At 46.3% G+C, this 20,082-nt stretch overlaps 1 protein-coding gene across 5 annotated transcripts in view; it reads left to right on the top strand.

Moving 5' to 3' along the window:
- The window catches only part of LOC310697662 (integrator complex subunit 6-like), a 142,577-nt gene that overhangs the window by 95,000 nt on the left and 27,495 nt on the right, over positions 1-20,082 (top strand). For all 5 annotated transcript variants that reach the window (XR_014521145.1, XM_083484331.1, XM_083484329.1 and 2 more), the window contains 4 exons: positions 6,166-6,381; positions 6,494-6,617; positions 9,399-9,541; positions 9,680-9,911. Coding sequence is in view for 4 of the 5 variants with exons in the window: in XM_083484331.1 (XP_083340457.1) it covers positions 6,166-6,381; positions 6,494-6,617; positions 9,399-9,541; positions 9,680-9,911 (715 nt within the window). In the remaining variant the exon portion in view is untranslated. The remainder of the gene's footprint in view (positions 1-6,165; positions 6,382-6,493; positions 6,618-9,398; positions 9,542-9,679; positions 9,912-20,082) is intronic.

Below are 20,082 nucleotides of genomic sequence, written 5' to 3'. Positions count from 1 at the left end.
GACCAGCCTGCAATATTCCATGTAATAAAGCTAAGGTTGGATTTGGCTCTGCTAAGATTTGATCTTTGTCAATTATTGTCCAAAGAGTTTTTGGGGTTAGCCTTTTTGTGTGGCAACTGGATGTTATTTGTTTTATCAGCGTCTTTGCATGGGGAGCAACCCAGGTGTTCAATGAATTCAGACAGTGGATGTAGGATACTCACATTGGTAATCATAGAGCCTTTGTTTAGCAAGGCATCCTCCGTGGAATGTTCCATCTGACTGGAGCCTAGTTTCCTCCTCATCTAAGTATCTCATTTTAGTCCAAAAACTCAGTGAGGTCGCCTTGGGGTTGGTTTCCCTTTTCAGGGGTAATCTACTACCTTCCCCTGTACGTTTTGCTTCCGTAATTGCAGGCCAATTTATCTCTGCCGTTACCTGCAAATTGTGACAACGACAAACTACTAAGTTGTGTCCCTGGGTAGGAAATTCTTCCACCGTGAGAACCTTTTTGAAGGAAGTCTAGTCCTCTGCTAGGTCCTCCTCCCTAGCAACATTGCGTTTGACCTCCCCACCTGTAATGGGTTTAGGGGTTGCTCGTGCGTAAGTTGCCGCCACTCCTGGCTAGGTTACCTGGTTGAACCCTTTCTGACTGAACAGCCTCCAGCATCGTGACTGTCTCAGTCGCTGGCAGAATCCGTCAGTGGGCGTTTCTTCCAGCACAACTTCTTCCAGCACAAAAGTTCCTTGACGCCAAGTCTCCTCCTACTCTCCCTGCGCGGAAGTCTTCTGCGCACGGAGGGTGTGGGCAGTGGAGTACCCGTACTCTCTCCGCTGGTCTCCGGCGAGGAGTCTTGGAGCCTCCTCCCCGATTCCCCCATCTGCCCCCCTTCTCTACTGGTGTTGCGCTGATTTCCTTCCCCAGCAGACGGGCTCCCTCTCTCCCTACTGGGACCCTCTCCGCCATCCCTTTGGAGCCTTCCCTCCGCTTCCAGCTCCGATGGCAGTTCCCTGACACCAGCTAATCTATTTCTAAATGTTTCTAGTCTTTCTAAAATTTCAGTTTGTACTAAGGAAGGCAATGACCAGAATTGACTTACTAGCGTGTTTTCTTCTGCTCACTCCCTGGGCGATGCAGATCATATAAGGATGCAGTTCCCCTTATTGGTTTTAAAACCTCTTGTTTGTGATGATCAAGGAGGGTCTTTTGAAACCTGTTTCCCTTCCTAAATTTTTCCTGTTCCTCATTTACTGTTAGTTTGTTGGGCTTAGCATCAGAAAATAAAGTCATTGGTGACCTATTTTCAAAAAGTCTTGTTATAATCATTTCCTTCAGGAATAGGTGTCTTAATCTGTAGATTAGTTTGGCCAGATTTTGGTCGTGAAAAGTAATCATTGCTTGTACTGAATGTTAGAGTCGGAACTTAAGAGGTTAAGTTGTTCCCATGATGCCTCAACATTCTGACGTCAGCTTTGGAAGCTGGGAGGAGTTTTTCTCTGTTCCTCTCGATCTTTGAGGGAGAAGGACGCAGTTTGTCATGGCTGCGAGAAGTCCAGGAGTTTTCTGAGAAATGGCGCAATAAAGAACTGTAAATGGACAATCTGGTACTCTGTGTATTTGTCTGAAGCTAAGTGACAGCTTTGCTGCTGTGTTTACTCTGCTAGGCGTGACTGAACGGAGCAGAATGCGCAGCTGATTGGAAGCGCGCCGGACCGCTGTAAAGAGCTAAGTTGAATCGTAAACCAATTAGCAGGTCACGCCCTAATCAATAAATCCCACAGGTTATGGAGGCCTTATTTACCGCTTGTAAAGCTGTCGCTGGAGGCTGCCGGAATGCTTTGAAGTCTGTGTTCTGAGGCAGTGGAGCTGCCGGAGGCGGAGGTCTGACTCTGAGGCAAGTAGCTAGCTGAAAGACGCAAAGGTTTGCCTGTGCTGAGTTGCAGCAGAGCTGAGGGCAGCAAGGAATCGTTTCTCCACGGACAGGAGCCGGAAGAGCTGGTGATCAGTGAGTACAGCTTGGGGGCGCCTTGGGAGAACGGGAGACCATGGCAGAAGGCCACGATTCATATTCCGTCCCTTTCGAAAAATTGGACGGCAAGAATTGGCAAGAATACAGCAGGAGGCTGAAGGCATGGCTGGTGGCAAAGGGGTTGTGGGAGGCTGTCCAGGGACCCCCACTTCCCACACCAGGGGCTCAAGCTACAGCAGCTGAGATAGCAGATGCCCGTAGTTCTCAAAGGAGGAATCAGAGGGCCCTGGGTGCAATCGTGCTTAGCCTGGATGGCTCGCAGCTGCCTTTGGTCAAGGGGCTGGAGAATGCATGTGAGGCCTATCAAGCGTTGGAACGGGTGCACCACAGAACCACGGCTGGGGCAAAGATCCACACCACCAGACGCTTGTTTGAGATGAAGTTACGTCCTGGAGATAGCATCAGGAAGCATGTAACTGATATGCTGGCCGTGTTTAACCAGCTGAGACTGTTACAAGTCAACTTTTCAGAGGAGCTGAAAGTGTACATTTTGCTCAGCTCTCTGGACAAGAGTTATGACAATCTGTGTCTAACTCTGGAATCGATGGATCCCCAGCATTTGACGCTGAATTACGTGGCGGGTCGCTTACAGGACGAAGAAGAACAACGCCAGAAAGAGGGCAGGGCTGGCACCGGGAGCTCTGGGTGTAAGGGCGGAGCCAAGCCAGCGGAATGCACGGTCCAGGCTTTTTCTGTTCGTCGTTGTTACGTTTGTAATTCGACGGAACATCTGCGTCGCAATTGCCCCCACCGGAGCAAGGAGGCAAGGCAGGATGTTGTCAAGGTCAACTCCCATGGGAACCAGTCGGGTTTCCATGGCAACCAGCCTGGAAGAACAGCCAGGCGTGGGACTGAGTCAGGTGGACGTGACAAACACCATGAGGAGACTTATCAACTCACAGCCAGTCTGGCATTGTTTGAGGACAGCTGTGAGAAAGGCTTTGAGCTTTGTTTTGTAATAGACTCTGCAGCTAATTGCAATTTGATTCCAGAGACCCCTGCTGTCGAGATGTGGAATTGCAGGGCAGTTCCGGCCGGAAAAACTGTACTTTTCGCAAATGGACAGAAACGAAATGTAACTAATGTTGCAAATGTTTATGTTTCTGTTTTGCAGGAGCAGTTGGAGTGTTGTACCGTCCCAGGGATACACCACTGTCTTTTGTCTGTGCCTTATTTGTTAAAGAAGGGGTTTAAGGTTTGCTTCGAGGATGATGTCTGCACAATCTCCAAAGGAGAGAGGATACTTGCCAAGGTTAAAAAGGGGCAGAATGATCTCTTCATTCTTAAAACGCCTCTGGAGGGTGAGGGGAAGGTTGAGAACGCACAAGCCCTGCGTGCTACAGTTCCCACTCATGTGTCATGTGCCCATGTTTGGCATACTAGGACAGCTCATGGTTCTTTAGAAGAACTACAGGCGCTGCCTGAGGTCGCCAGAGGTTGTCACAATATAGAATGTGGATGTGCCATAAATTGTGAAGCATGCAGACAGGCAAAGGTAAAAGGGTGCAGTTACCCAAAGGTGGAGAGGGTAAACACCAAACCCTTTGAACTGGTTCACATAGATCTATTGGGTCCTGTAAAGGAACCAAGTCTGGGAGGGGCCAGGTTTCTGCTGACGATGCAGGATAGCTTTACGCAGAACACCTGGACTCATGGTCTCAAATCCAAGGAAGATGCAGCACAGCTGATCAAAGGTTGGATTGAGGAGGTGGAACTAAGGTTCTCCACCAAAGTGCAAGCAGTCACCAGTGACAGAGGTGCTCAGTTTACAGGATCTGCTTTGCAGAAGTTCTTTCGCAAGAAAGGGATACGTCACACAGTGTCTTCACCCAATCAGAGGGGGGTGGCAGAGCTTAGATGTGAGGCTCTGGTCAAGGCTGCAAAGGTGTTGCTGGCAGATTCTGGGTTGCCACCAAAGTTTTGGCTGGAGGCAATCAGGTATGTGGGCTTCACCTGGAATCGTACCTACAATTCACTGATAGGTGACACACCCTTTGGTTTGTTGCATGGCAGGAAACCCCAGATTCATTTTCTGCGTACGTTTGGTTCGAATGCATCTGTGCCGGTGCCTAAGGCTTTGCAAGGGCCAGATGGCTCCAAGTTCCGGAAAATGATTTTCTGTGGGTATGAGCCAGCAGCGCGTGCATGGAGGTTTGCGTTCCCATCAGGTGATCAGAGTAAGGTGCTGATCAGCAAACACGCTGAGTTCTACGAACAGGATGAAAGGTCAAAGACTCCTGTCAAGCGTGATGTTCTATCAGAATGTCTTTCTGATTCAGAGCAGGAAGGTTCTGAGGAGGAGGAAGGAGAGGCTGAGTCTGCTGATGACGATCAGGTCACTGACCAAAGTCTGGAGCAGGGTGGGGCATCCCCACAAGTTGTTAAAAGAGAGACCAAGAGTGAGCCTAGTTCTCCGGTGAGTGTGATGGAGAGGATTCGAAGTCGTTTTAAGTCAGAGGGGGAATCCCGCGATGCTGAGGACACACCTGCTGGTGATGGCGTGTCAGGGGGAAACATCTGAGTTTGTGCCCAGACGGTCAAGTCGCACAACGAAAGGTATTCCACCTGAAAGGTATCAGGCCACAGGTGCGTGGGTAAGTTTTGCACTGTGTAAGTGAGAGTTATGTGGATGTTCCACAGGTCTTGTCAGAATGTGATGCAAGAGGGGGTGTTAGAGTCGGAACTTAAGAGGTTAAGTTGTTCCCATGATGCCTCAACATTCTGACGTCAGCTTTGGAAGCTGGGAGGAGTTTTTCTCTGTTCCTCTCGATCTTTGAGGGAGAAGGACGCAGTTTGTCATGGCTGCGAGAAGTCCAGGAGTTTTCTGAGAAATGGCGCAATAAAGAACTGTAAATGGACAATCTGGTACTCTGTGTATTTGTCTGAAGCTAAGTGACAGCTTTGCTGCTGTGTTTACTCTGCTAGGCGTGACTGAACGGAGCAGAATGCGCAGCTGATTGGAAGCGCGCCGGACCGCTGTAAAGAGCTAAGTTGGATCGTAAACCAATTAGCAGGTCACGCCCTAATCAATAAATCCCACACTGAATACCCATCGCAATATAAATACTCTATAGAAGCAATGTCATTTGGCTTTACTACACCTGGCAGCCTGTCATTTAAGATGTTCAGAAGATGCATTATGCGGTCTATCCGTGAGAGGAAGGTCCGCAGAATGACTTCCAATGAGAAGCCCACAAACAACAGCTGCACCATCACCATTTGTGATTCCCAACAACTGTTATTCAAAGGCTTATTGTGGCCATCATGATACACTTTTATTTATTAACCTCACTTCTCGCTGGGAGGGAACCACCAGAAGGCCCTCAGAGCTGGCCTTCATTATCTGGGCTGAACGATGGGGGTGGAGACGCTCCTTCAGGTATACAGGGCCGAGGCCGTTTCAAAAGGGCTAATGCACAGAACTGAACAGACTGTTCTTTGAATACTGGCTCTGGTTTCACAAATCATAACTTCTTTGTATTATTATTTATTGAATTTATATACCGCCCTCTACCCACAGGTCTCAGGGAGGTTCACAGAATAAAATCAGAATATAAAACTATAAAATACATAATCAAAATAAAAACAACAATAATAGCCCTTATTGGATCAACTTCTGTTCATGTGAATGCCACATACGCAAGCTTTTGAGTTGCACAGATAGCCTTTGTACAGCAGCATACAAATACAGCTAATCATACTTGGATAGATGTGAACCAGGCTGTATTTTGTGACTAAAAGTTGCTTCTGACTAAATTTGCTTCTCTAGAATGTTATTCTATCCTGGCCAATGAGAAGAACTGTGGTCATTGTTTGTATTTTCCATGTTGTTAAATAAATAAAAAAATGCATTGTTTTAACTTTCTGTCCCAAGTAACTGAATTCATTTGTTATGCATTTTGGACTAAAAGGCATTTGTTCATTTATGAAAAGGCCCTGTGTGACTCAAATGCTTATGGAGTCTTAACAGATGGTCGTGACAGTTAGATATATGGCTTGAATCTTGGAGGAGATGTATTAAAAATAATCCTCAATCTCTTTCAGCATGTAGGGAGCAGGTTTGGGCTACCTTTTGATGTAGTAAGAATTTGTTGTATACCAGAATCATCTGCTGTGCTGTTTACTTCCCTCAATATACTATGTGATTTTGTTGTAGACGAAAATAGAGTCGGAGCGGATAATAGGGTCAGTGGGCAAGAAAGCACCACAAGAGATAGGCATTAAAGTGAAAAATCACTTCAGTGGTCTCTCCCTGATCCAGAAGAGGGATTTGAAACAGCTCCTTCCCGGGATCTCAGATGAATCTCCGCTCAGGCTTCCTGAAACGAACGTTAAGGAATTTGCTGGCTTCCACATAGGGCTCTTAAACAAGGTGGGTGTGATGTACCAGTGGGAAGCAAAATGCTTGCCTTACATCTTCCAACTTTGTAGTATTCAAACAGCAATGAGTTGACCAACATTCTGTTTTTGTTTTTAAAATTCAGGATCTAAAGCCGCAGGCATACAGGAATGCTTATGATATTCCTCGCTGCAGCCTTTTAGACCAGCTGACCCGAATGAGGACTAACCTGCTGAAGACACACAAAGTTATCCTGGGCCAGGATGAAGGTAACTTGTATCCTGCCTTGTTGTCATTGGACTGAATTGAGGTTATAGCTTGGTTCCTTTCGGTGAAAAGTAGAAACACAGGAACCAGCTTTATTCTGAGGCAAACCATTAATCCACCTTCTTCACTATTGTCTACACTCTACACTGTTTGGCAGCAGCGCTCTCAGACAGGACATGTCCATCCCTACTTGGAGATCTTGCCAGAGATTGAACCTGGGAGCTTTGGTATGCAAAGCATTAGGAACGTAGGAAGTTGCCTTGTATTTAGTCAGACCACTGATCCAACTGATTAATGGTTGGCTATGCTGAATGGGAGCAACTCTTCAGGATTTCAGCAGGAAACTCTTCCAGCCCTACCTGGAGTTTCTGGGAACCAGGGACTTTCTGCATGCAAGACAGATGCTCTACCACTGAGCTGTCCCTGGTTTGGGATTTGGACTTGGAATACATGGATTTTATGGATTCTTCTAGCCCTGAATCCTGCCATACGGCAACCCTTAATCTGTGTGATTAATGTAAAAACTATTTAATCATTTGCAATGGCAAATCAGGTTTATTATCAGAATTTACAAACTTTCAGCTGTCGACAATGAGCAAATCAAGCAGAAGCAGTTGAAATAGCTCAACATCACGGATGCTTCAAGTAGTTTCCCCAAATTCAGCTGAAAATGCAACTTATACTGGCTTCTCCAATCTCAACCCCCTGAATAGAATCCCTCACAACAGCACAAATACAACAGGTGTTGTCTCAAGCGCACCTGATGCAACTAATCAAGGGCTTCATCAGTTGCACCAGGTGTGCTTGAGCTACAACACATGAAATACCTGAGCAGGCTAGGGGGTTGCAGAGTGTCAAATTTGGCTGCACATTAGAAATATGGCTAAGTCAAGAGAATGGTCCAAGAAGGTAAGAGAAAAGATCATCGGCCTTCACAAACAAGGAGCAGGATACAAAATGATAGTGAAGGCACCATATGTTCCTAGAGACACTGTTAGAAGCATAGTTTGCAAGTTCAAAGTTAAATGAACAGTGGTTACACTACCAGGACAGGGCAGAAAAAGGAAGCGATCTGTGGCAGCAACCGGATTTCTGAGACGGTAGGTTGGGAAAAATGCACAAGTGACGGCAAAAGAGCTGCAGCAAGACTTGGTGGCAGCAGGCATTGAGGTTTCAATGAACACAGTAAGGCACGTACTGAACACAGAAGGGAGAAACGTCTTGCCATCAGTGAGGAAGCTGAATCTTGGGCGTCTTTGGACTTTCCAACAAGACAGTGATCCCAAGCATTCCTCAAATTCCACCAAGCCTTGGTTGCAGAAGTAGTCCTGGAAGGTTCTATAGTGGCCATCACAGTCAGCTGACTTGAACCCCATAGAAAATCTCTGGTGGGATTTGAAGAAGGCGGTTGCAGCATACAAACCCAAGAATATTACTGGACTGGAGGCCATTGCTCATGAGGAATGGGCTCAGATTCCTCAGGAACGCTGCCAGAAGCTGCTGTCTTGCTATGCATCTTGTTTGCAGCAGGTCATAGCAGCAGAATTCTGCTCTGCTAAGTACTAAAGATGCTTGCCATGAAGGGGTTGAATAATAGTGAGACTGAAAAGGTGAGTATAAATTGCAATTTTAGCTGAATTTGAGGAAATTGGCATAATTTGGGTCAGGAATCGTATTCCAAAAGCTCCAAATTGGGGGCGAAACCCCCCCAAAACCTGGGCACATAATCTGACATGATTTGGCTTAAATTCCAAAGCACTCCATGTCCTGATGCAGAAGCGTATTTTGGAGTTGGCACTTCTGGTAGCAATAAATCACACAGAGGCAAAAGTTCATTAGCAAAAGAATAACTTTTAGTAAAGGTTTTCCAGCTTCATTACAAAAGAGAGAACTTGGCAGATGTGAGTGGTAGAAAACAAAAGTAAGAATGAGAAATCAGCCTGCTGAGCTCATAGATTTCTCTTTCCTGGCTCAGCATGACCTTGAGATAACAAAACGTAAAGTATAACATTTCCAGCTGTTTCAGCAGAAAAGAATGACCTTCTAGAATGAACCAGTATTTTTCAGCATTTTCCAGTTTCTGCCCTCAGAGGTATTAGTCACGACAGAGAAACCACTTGAAGTACCTGCTGTGTTAAGCTATTTCAATTGCTTTGGTTTGATTTGCTCATTGCAAACAGCTTAAAGTTTGTAAATTTTTATAATAAACCTGATTAGCAATGGGGGGGGGGGTTGAATAATTTCGATTGCAACTCTGTCAGCTGGTGTATTTTGTGTTAGTATTGCAGTTGAAGCCTTGGAATTAGAGTAATAGGGATATTCTGTATCTGAGAAGCCTGCCAGCTGGAACTTACTTTTTCTGTGTATAACTTTGTCCAGAGCTGTTTCCTGTGTCTGTTACTTCTGCAGCAGTAAAACTTTTGGACCTTACTGACTGCTTCTCTGTGATGACTTTTACAGCAAACATGACTTGGAGCCACACTTCACTGTGTGTGGTCTTACCTTAGATTCCCAACACACAACTTTCATTCAAGATTGACATGTGTTACAAGGGAACTCTTAGCAAAATGGGAAATCTCATATCCTTAGATATCATGCATCAGGTTCAAAGACACTTTCCCTATGCACATCTCCAGTCTGCACTTAAAAGTGTGTGAACACATGCTTAAGAACAATGGGACTATAAATGGCACAGCTGGAAAAACTTAACAAGTTAACTATTTAACTTTAGGGAAGTTCAAAACTTCTGAAAATGATATACATTGTTTCTGTTTCTGTTGCAGACTGCATTCATAGTGTTCCAGTGGCTCAGATGGGGAACTACCAGGAATATCTAAAGAGAATGCCTTCTCTACTTCGGGAAATTGACCCAGACCAGCCTAAAAGACTTCATACTTTTGGTAACCCTTTCAAGCAGGATAAGAAGGTAGGTAGAGCCTACTGTAATTAACCCAGGGCACTCGCCCCAAAAAATTTCATGACTCTTGAGTGAGTGGAGTTGGTATTTTGTTCCAAAATAACAATACTGCTAACTGATCTTAATGGTTGATTATGTGTTTTCCAGGGCATGATGATTGATGAAGCAGATGAGTTTGTCACCGGTCCTCAGAACAAAATCAAGCGTCCAGGAGAGACCAACACCCCTGCCTGTCTGAAAAGAAGGCACAGTATGTCTCCACTGTTAAGGAAGTCCCAGTCCTCACCAATGATAGTCAATCATGTCAGTGTGAAGGGGGCCACCTCTGCTACAGGGTCCCCAACCAAGGCCACCCTCAAAGCTATGCCAGCCTACAAAGGTAATTAGAACTACAGCTTAGCTGCAACCTATCTGACTTTTACTTTGTTCCTTTTACTTCTCCTTTGTGCTTTTTCTGCTAAACCCTCACTAAACAATTCCCTTTTGCCTGCTTAGGTATTTATATTATTATTATTTATTACCCTGCCCATCTGGCTGGGTTTTCCCAGCCACTTTGGGCAGCTCACAGCATATCTAAAAACATAATAAAAACATCAAGCATTAAAAACCTACCAATACAGGACTGCCTTCGGATGTCTTCTAAAAGTTGTGTAATTCTTTATCTCCTCGAAGGGAGGGCATTCCACAAGGTGGGCGCCACTACCAAGAAGGCGTTCTGCCTGGTTCCCTGTAACTTCGCTTCTCACAGTGAGGGAACCACTCAGTGTCTGGGCTAAGCAATGGGGGTGGAGACGCTCCTCCAGGTATACTGGACCGAGGCTGTTTAGGGCTTTAAAGGTCAGCTTCAGTACTTTGAATTGTGCTTAGAAATGCACTGGGAGCCAGTGAAGATCCTATAGTTTTTTTAATAATAATATTTATTACTTTTACAACAATTTAAACACTTACAAAAGAAAAAACAAAGAAAAAACAATACATTATAATACAAAAACACTACTTAAAAATTAACAAAACAAAACAAAAACACTTTAAAAACACATCAAAAGAAAGAAGGGGAAAAAAGAAAAAACTTCCAATATCTTATCTTTCTTTCCCATATTTCCACGGCCTCCTCACACCTCCCTTTTTGTATTCCACTTCTATTAATTATTTCAGCAATTCCTTACCATCTTCCCCTGTTTTCTATCCTATAATTTTCTTAACACCTTTTAACCTTATTTTCCTTTAATACTCTATTAATCTATTTATGCTTAATTCCTTATAACATTTCTGCTGAAGCCATATAATTTCATTCCAACATTCTTCTAACATTCAATAATTTTACAATATTTCTATAAATAGTCTTTAAACTTTTCCCAGTCTTCTTCCACCGACTCTTCTCCCTGGTCTCGGATCTTGCCAGACTTTCCCGCCAATTCAGTCTAGTCCATCAACTTCATTTTAAGAGACAGCCATTCTCTCAGCCAGCAAAAAGCAGATTATTCACAACAAAATTTAGGTGTCTGGCAGGGCAGGTCCACCTCCTTCTTTAGCATCCGTCAATATCTTAAGTTTTACTCGAGGCTTCCTGCCCTGCCAAACCAATCCAGGAACATCCCTCTGCCACCTCCTGAAACAATCCCTCCCATCCAAAACTTGCACATTTTGACACAAAAGCAACATCCCCGGCAACACAACAACCCTCATCCCCACCACAACAGCTCGGCCCAACCATAACAACTTCAGATTTGTCCATATTTCCCAATCCCCCTTCTCTTCAATCCAACGTCCTTCAGTTACCCTTAAGTAAATTCACATTTTTGGCGGTCCTACTGACCCCCCAAAATCTCTTTCTCAGCCGATGTTGATCCTGTCTCCTTCTGAAGCTCTGTCGAACTTTCCTTTCCCAGTTCTGGTGGGGTTCTGATCCTCAAATTCATCTGTTTTTCTTTAAGCTCCATCATAGCAAATGTCCGCTTATATTCGTCAAGTTGCTTTTGAATGTATGGGACTCTCTCACACTCCAATTGTGTTGTTTTACATTCAGCAGCAAAGGTTTTCTCCCTGACTTCATCCGCAGTTTGCCGTATTAAAGTAGATTCCTGTGTCAATTTCTGGGTGGTTTCTGTGTTGGTGTTCACCTTTTGTCCCAGATTATTTAAACTTTCTACAATTAAATCAATTTTATTATTTGCAGTGTCCGCTTTCACATTCATCACTTCTGTTTTCTTGTGAAGCTGTTCCAGCGAGTCATTTATTTTCAATAATGCGACCACTAAGGCCTCTTCTGTTGACATTTCATCTGTTCTTTCCTTTCCATTTGCCATAACACTTAAGAGATTCAAGGTCAATCCCAGAGTCACACAGTTTTTATCTTGCAGCTGGAAACTCCCCTAGCCCAGCTCTTATAGAGTAACCAATTTCAGAAACTTCCACTAGGGGGAAACAGTTTCTATTTATAATAGTCAAGAATGTCACCTTTAAGCGCAACTCGTACAATCCAAAGTTAGTTTCAGTTTTCAGTTACTTTATTACTCCTTTTTAGAAGCAGCCAGAGACAGTAGAAACAATATATCTCTCTTATTCTGCTAGCTGTCAAGGAACGTTCTAAGTGCTGTCAATGGACATTCCAAAACGTCAGTCCACTAGCAGCCCGTTTCCAGGGTCAGAGCGGCAGTATTTTAACTCTCTTTACTCTCTCCTGCAGGCATACTCAGTCCACAGCTTCCCCCCTCTTCTCCTGCCTCCAAGGGGGATTTTATACTCTTTACCAATGGAAATTTAATCTTTTACAAAAGGCTTTCCAAGACTTCAGCTTACAGACTCCTTGCCTCAGTCTATTTACAAATAGGGAAGACGGACTTCCTGTTTTGAACCTCCCCGTTTTGATGCCCAATTAAATGTTTAAAATCCGATTTTCCCGTCTCAGCTCTACTCACGGGTAATTACTTTGGAGTCAAATTGTCCACAGGAAAAAGTCAGTGCTCTCTGGCAACAGCTATGCGGCTTCGCTCCGTGGAAGAAGCAGACGATTCGAAGCACCGCGCCGCTCACCCCACGTCGCTCCGGACCCCCGAAACTGGGTTCCCCCGCAAGTAGGGGAGGCGCAAAAGGTGCCCGCCAAATCCCACGTTCACAGGCTTCTCCCGCCTGTGATTTTTACGGGTCTCCACCTTCGCCGCAGCGGTACAGACCCAAATTCCCACGGGGCAAGTTCCTCCCGATCAGAGGAACTCCGCCATTGCCGGAGGCACCAACCCGGAAGTCCGGTGAAGATCCTATAGGACTGGTGTTATATGATCCCAGCAGCCACTCCTAGTCACCAATCTAGCTGCTGCATTCTGGTTAGTTGCATTTTTCGAGTCACCTTCAAAGGTAGCTCCACGTAGAGCGCATTGTTGTAGTCCAAGCGGGAGATAACCAGGGTATGCACCACTATGGCAAGACAGTCTGCGGGCAGGTAGGGTCTCTGCCGGCATACCAGATGTAGCTGGTAGACAGCTGGCCTGGACACAGAATTGACCTGCGCCTCCATGGACAGCTGTGAGTCCAAAATGACTCCCAGGCTGCGCACCTGGTCATTCAGGGACACAGTTACCCCATTCAGGACCAGGGGGTCCCCCATACCCACCTGTCTCCCCAAAACAGTACTTCCGTCTTGTCAGGATTCAACCTCAATCTGTTAGCCACCATCCATCCTCCAACCGCCTCCAGACACTCACACAGGACCTTCATTGGTTTCAATTTAAAAGAGAGGTAGAGCTGTGTATCATCCACATACTGGTGAATACCCAGCCGAAACCCCCTAATGATCTTTCCCAGCAGCTTCATATAGATGTTTAAAAGCATGGGGGAGAGGACGGAACCCTGAGGCACCCCACAAGTGAGAGCCCAGGGGTCCAAACACTGATTCCCCAACACCACTTTCTGGACACAGCCCAGGAGGAAGGAGTAGAACCACTGCATAACAGTACTCCTTGCTCCCAGCCCCTCTAGACAGTCCAGAAATATGTCATGGTCAATGGTGTCAAAGGCCATATTGGCTGGGTCCGAATATGTTTTTTTAAGAAGCAGTTTAATAACTGCCTCTTTCAGCAGGTCTGAGAAGGCTCCCTCACAGAGGGAAGTGTTCACCGCCTCACGGAGCCCATCGCCCATCCCTTCCCGGCTCGCTTTTATGAGCCAGGATGGGCATGGATCAAGGAGACAGGTGTCTGGAGTTAGAATGGCGTCCAGCAAGACTTCTTCCTGGCTCCAAGCAGAGTATCGCAGCAGCGGTGTGTGCCTTGTGTAGGTGCAATAAATCATAGTCCGTACGCAAGCTTCTTGCTAATCTAAGAAGGCTTTAATCATGTACAGCAGAACATCATAAACCAGCCGGGAGATCGAGCAGACATTCTCTCTGGCTCATCAGCGAAAAGTGAAAGCAACTCACACACAAAGATTCCCGTATGTGAAAGAAACCACACCTCAGTAAGCAGAGACGTCACACAGAACTGTTTAACCCTGTAAGTTCTGATTCTCCTCACAAGGTGGTCAGTTTCACTCATCCAAGCAGCCTTTCCACATCCTCGGAGGTAACAGATTGGAATTGATCCCATACAACTTGACTAGACCCTAGCACTCTTCCACCCTGGCCCTGCTCCCACAGTGGAGTCTACCTCATTCCGAATCTGAGCGACTTTTATCTGCTAAGAACTTTGTAAAATCATTGCAGGAGATCTTGGGGTGGTTCCATTAGATTGTGAAACACCTGAAAGAGTATCTTGCTGTTTTCTCCAGATGCAGTAGAGGCAGAGAAGAAAGTCCTCTTCACCGTTGCTGTTGCCACTTGGTAGGCTCGACGTTGAGCTCTATCCCGTGTCTGGTCCAATTCAATCTCGGTGATTGTTTCATCACCCTCAGCTCTGGTGAAAACCGTGGTGCTGTCTGGGCTCCACATTCCTTTATATACAGTGGTGCCCCGCAAGACGAATGCCTCGCAAGACGGAAAACTCGCTAGACGAAAGAGTTTTCCGTTTTGGAGGTGCTTCGCAAAATGAATCTCCTATGGGCTTGCTTCGCAAGACGAAAATGTCTTGCGAGTTCCTGCGGGGTTTTTTTCCTTTCCCCCCTTTTTCTAAGCCGCTAATAGCGCTAATCCGCTAATCCATCAATGGGCTTGCTTCGCAAGACGAAAAAACCGCTAGACGAAGAGACTCACAGAACGGATTCTTTTCGTCTTGCGAGGCACCACTGTATATTTTTGCAATACTTCCAATAATGTTCCTCACAAAACGTCTTGCAAACCTACAAACGTCGTCTGATCTTCACAAATACTTTTCAAATAGTCCGTAAATTTACTCCAGTCTTCCATTCATTTCTGGTCCCACCGGTTTCGAATCCTTCCTGTTAGTTCATCTAGTTCTGGGCTCCACATTCCAGTGGGCCACCAGGGAATCGGCTAAAAACCCATCAGCATGGGATAAGACATCCCCTACTACTCTTCGGAAACCATCTGGATCCATTAAGTGGCGGGGGTGGTCCATCTGAATCAATCCCACCTCCCTGCAGAGGGGAAGGGTTGTGGAGAAGTCTAGTTGCACCAGGAAGTGACCCAATCATAGCACTTATTTTGTTTCACTTTTACTTAGTGTCAGATTACCCACGTCTGTAGAGGAGAACACCAGGTCTAAGGCATGTCCGTGGCTATGGGTTGGGCCAAACTTATTCAGGGACAGCCCCATGGAGACCATGCTTTCCACAAAGTCCCGAGTGACCCCCCCTTTTAAATGTTTTTTATTGATTTTTCATTTCAACAAATTTTCAACAATCATCTACCCACTTCCTTACCCAACACGCTGCTGAGCACTGACTTCCCTCCCTCCCTTCAACGGGTTTTCTTATTTCAATCTCCTTTTCGCAGTTTCTTATTATATCCTGTCCATATCATAAGATTTATTTCAGTCCGCTAGAGTCTTCAAATTTCTACACTTATTAAAGTCATACCTTGGGTTGAAGTAGCTTCAGGTTAAGTATTTTTGGGTTGCGCTCCACGGCAACCCAGAAGTAACAGAACACGTTATTTCTGGGTTTCGCTGCTTGCGCATGTGCAGACGCTCAAAATGACATCATGCGCGGAAGTGGCGAATCGCAACCCACACAGGCGCGGGTTACGCTCTACTCATGATGCGAACGGGGCTCCGGAACGGATTCCATTTGCATCCAGAGGTACCACTGTATTTAGATAATCCATAAATTTACTCCAATGTCTTTGGAATTTTGTTTCTTCTTGGTTTCGGATCCTGCAGGTCAGTTTTGCTAGTTCCGCATAATCCACCATCTTCGACTGCCATACCCCCACTGTTGGTAATTCCTGTATTTTCCATTTTGGGCCTAACAAAGTTCTAGCAGCAGTCGTGGCATACATAAATATGCTTTGATCTGCTTTTTCTATTTCCTCTCCCATCAAGCCTAGCAAAAAAGCCTCTGGCATATTTGGGAAAGTATACTTGAGTATCTCTTTCACTTCATTATAAATCAGTTCCCAAAACTGTTTTAATTTCTCACATGTCCACCACATGTGGTAAAAATCTCCATCCTTCTCTTTACATTTCCAGCATACTTTACTGCTCATCCTATACATTTTTGCTAATTTAACAGGTTTTAAGTACCAGCAGTACATCATTTTCATAATATTCTCTTTTAAGGCAGTACATGCTGTAAATTTTAAACTCTCAGTCCACATTTTCACCCAAGCATCGTACTCAGTGTTATACCCAAAATCTTATAGGGCTTCGATTTCCATCCTTTATCTGTTCTCATTAAGATCTCTTCGTAAGTAGCCCACCTCCCTTTCATATTCAACTTCTTTACTATTAGTACCTCTACCAGTGATATCCACCACGGTGTTTTCCTTTCCAACAAATTTTTGTTTCTATCCCAAACCTTGTTGTAATGTGTATGGGTTGCTCGTGCGTAAGTTGCCGCCTCTCCAGGCTTTGTTGCCTTGCTAAACCTTTCAGTCTGGGCAGCCCTTCACTTCGTGGCTGCCTCAGTCGCTAGCAGAATCCGTCAGTGGGCGTTTCTTAAATCTTTTCCAACATAAAAGTTGTTTGACACCCAGTCTCCTCCTACTCTCTCTGCGTGGAAGTCTTCTGCGCAGGGTGGGCGTGGGTAGCGGAGGACCCGTGCTCTCCCCGCTGGTGTCCGGTGAAGAGTCCTGGAGCCCTCTCGCCGATTCCCCCATCAGCCCCTCTATATCCCTGGTGTTGCGCTGATTTGCCTCCCCATCTGCGGAGCTGCCTCTCTCCCTGCTGGGCCCTTCTCCAGCATCATTTGAGAGCCTTCCCTCCGCCTCTCGCTCCGATGTCAGTTCCCTGACATCCACCTCCCCCACAGGACCCCTCCACCCCCGGCCCGACCTTTTGACCCAACTTTGTCCCTTTCTTCGGCCGACGATGCGGGGAACCCCTGGAAGGAGCTGTCGCCATCCTCTGAGGATTCAAAACCCGCTTCCCTTCCCACCCGCTCTGATCCCTGAGGTGGGCCTCCCAGTCTGATTCTTCTTCCTCTGAAACCTCTTCTCCCTCCCCTTCGGAGACAGAAAACCCCACAAAATCCTCTTCATCATCTGTGGTTCCAAATTGCTCCTCCCAGAATCTCGCTAGTGGTTTGGGTTTGTCCGGGAACAGGCGGTGGAATTCCTCCACCAGATACCCGTCAGTGATTGCCTCCGCGGGAACCCACGTGTTTTCTGATCCGGGTTCTCCCTCCCAAGCCACCAAGTACTCCACGTGGCGCCCTCGCCACCTTGAATCAAGTATTTCCGTGACCAAGTTGTGGTGCTCCCTCTCTTCTACCTGCGGGTGTGTGGTGACTTCTCCCTCTCACCACGGGAATCCCCTTCCTTCCCTGTACGGTGAGAGTAGGGACCTATGGAACACCGGGTGTATCTTCATGCTGTCTGGCAATTTGAGCTTGAATGCCACGGGGTTCACCTGCTGTGTTACCTCAAACGGTCCCAGTCGCCTGGGTTGCAACTTCTTGCACCCCCCCTTAAAAGGTAACCCTTGGGTTGACAACCACACCCGATCTCCCACCCGTATGGTCTCCCCTTCCCTACGGCGCTTGCCTGCCTGCCTCTTGTAAATTTCCTTGGCCCGCTCCAAGTTCATCTTAAGTTGCTGGTGCAGGGCTTCCATTTCTTCCACAAACTGCTCTGCTGCCGGTACACTCCAACCTTCCTCCCCACTCCCCAGGAAGGCCCTGGGGTGGCACCCATAATTGGCCATGAACGGGCTCATTCCCATTGACACATGTTCAGCGTTATTGTACGCAAATTCAGCCAGCGCTAGTTTTTCTACCCAATCGTTCTGCCTCTCGCTGACATAGCAGCGTAGGTATTGCTGGAGAATACTGTTCGCGCTTTCTGCTTGCCCGTTGGTTTCCGGGTGTCTCGCCGTTGAGAAGCCCACTTCGACCTGCAGCAAGCTCATGAGCTTCCTCCAGAAACGGAAAGTAAATTGTTTCCCGCGGTCGGAGATGACCCTCGAAGGAGCCCCATGCAACCGGAAGATGTGATCTACAAACAACCTGGCTGTTTCCTCTGCCGTGACCGCATGTGAGCAAGCTATAAAATGGCACATTTTTATTAGTAGATCGACCACTACCATGACCGCTGTCTTCCCCCGGGACTTGGGCAAATCGGTCATAAAATCAATGGATACCACCTCCCAAGGTTTCCCCGGCGTGGGTAAGGGTTCCAGTAATCCTGCTGGGGCGGTCCGCTCCCCCTTTGCCCTTTGGCAGCGGTCGCAACCCTGTACATATTCCCGTACATCCTCCCTCACCCTGGGCCACCAGAACTGCCTGGTGATGAGCATCATGGTTTTGTGCTGTCCAAAGTGCCCCGCTGTGGGGTTGTCGTGGAGTTGTTTGTGCACCTTCCCCCGTAGGGTCTCCCCCGGTACGTGTTGGAATTCTGCCTGGGTCAGAGGAATGTGCCACAGCGTAGGCACCGGCAGATATTCCTGTCGACCTCCCCGCGTCTCCACTCTGCTGATAAGCAGGCGAGGTCTCGGCGATTCTTCCCAGATATGTGAGAGGAACACACCGTTCATCCTCTCTCCCCTTTGGTGTCCCCCAGCGAGGGGAAAGAAGCAGACAGAAAACTATTTACATCTTTTATTTCTGTCTCTCATATCAGTACAGAGAAACATGTCTGCACTCGACAACAGCAAGAAGAAACTCCACCCATGTACTTCCAGTACGGGTCATATGACACACACACTGAGCTAACATCCGGTGCTCAGTACAGAATGAACTGCCCCTTTGTTTCCATGGCAACAGTCACAAACATCCTGTCTGGCTTTCCAGCCACAAGCAGCTGACTGAGCTGCTGGAGCCTTTGCTTGCTGCAGCATTGGTGCTTTATGGTAACATACTCCCCCTAAAGTATCAATGCGTGCTGCGAGCAAAGCGTCATCCAGAGAAGAAAACAAACAGTTGTTATACTTATAACATTCCCCTGTTGTTTCAGTTCCACCCTTGGAACTACCCGCCACTGGTTTAACCAATGTACCTCTCTGGTTGTGTGACTTTGCATTTCCTTGGTTAACAACTCTCTGTTGTGCCTTTGTCTCTGACTTAGACACAGCCTCAATCTGTCCTTGATCGTTTACAACAGCAACATATGCTAGGTTAGCAAACTCCTTTGAATACCTCTTGGGTGGTACACCCTTCGTTGCTCTCTCAGATCTACGTAAGAGCTGCTGCTCTTCTCTGCTTTCTGGTTCAGCCTCTGAACTCTCTGGAGAACCAGTACTAAGCTTAATCAGTGGTTCATCCTCCTTTTCCGAGGGTCTAGTCATTATTTGAGATTTCCTCTCAATGACTGTGACAACTGAGCTGTCTGAGCTATCAGTGTCATCATCATCAGTACCACTGAACTCAATAAGGTCAAACTCATCATCATCATCATCATCAGAATCCTCTGTGGAAAAAGTGTGAACTATCACTCTCTCCTGTTCAGGAGCACTCTCTAGAAATTTTGTGAGAATCACCTGACCAGATTCAGACAAAATTACTCTGTAGAGACCTTTTTCATAACCCACGAAGATGCCTCTGGCATTCTTTACCCCACTTGGAGCTTCTGTTCTCACATGAGACCCGAAAACCTTAAAATAGGCAACAGAAGGTTTTCTGTTAAACAGCTTCTCAAAAGGAGAACATCCCAACTCTGTTGAGACTTTTCTCAACCACACATGAAGATAGGACGCTAAAGATTCGGCCCAATAATCATGTGGTAAATGTGAACTCAGCAATTGCGCATGCATCCCTTTTTGCAATTCTTTGTTCACCCTAACACAGACACTTTTCTTCCATGCTTCTTCGGAAGTAGCAAGTTTGTGTCTTATCCCTTTCTCATGCAGGAACCTCTGGAAATCCTGTAAAAGAAAAACTGGCTTGTCATCTGTGAAAAGACAATCAATGTTAGCATCATGCATACTTTTAACCTTGTCACAAAACTCCTGAAACTTTTCTAAAGTTTCCTGCGGTTTCTTCATCAAGTAAACCCAAGAATAATTAGT

Source organism: Podarcis liolepis (assembly GCF_965112155.1).
Source record: "Podarcis liolepis genome assembly, chromosome: W".
NCBI lineage: Eukaryota > Metazoa > Chordata > Lepidosauria > Squamata > Lacertidae > Podarcis > Podarcis liolepis.
Note: the sequence above shows the minus strand (reverse complement) of the source record. Positions and strands in the feature narration are given on the sequence as shown.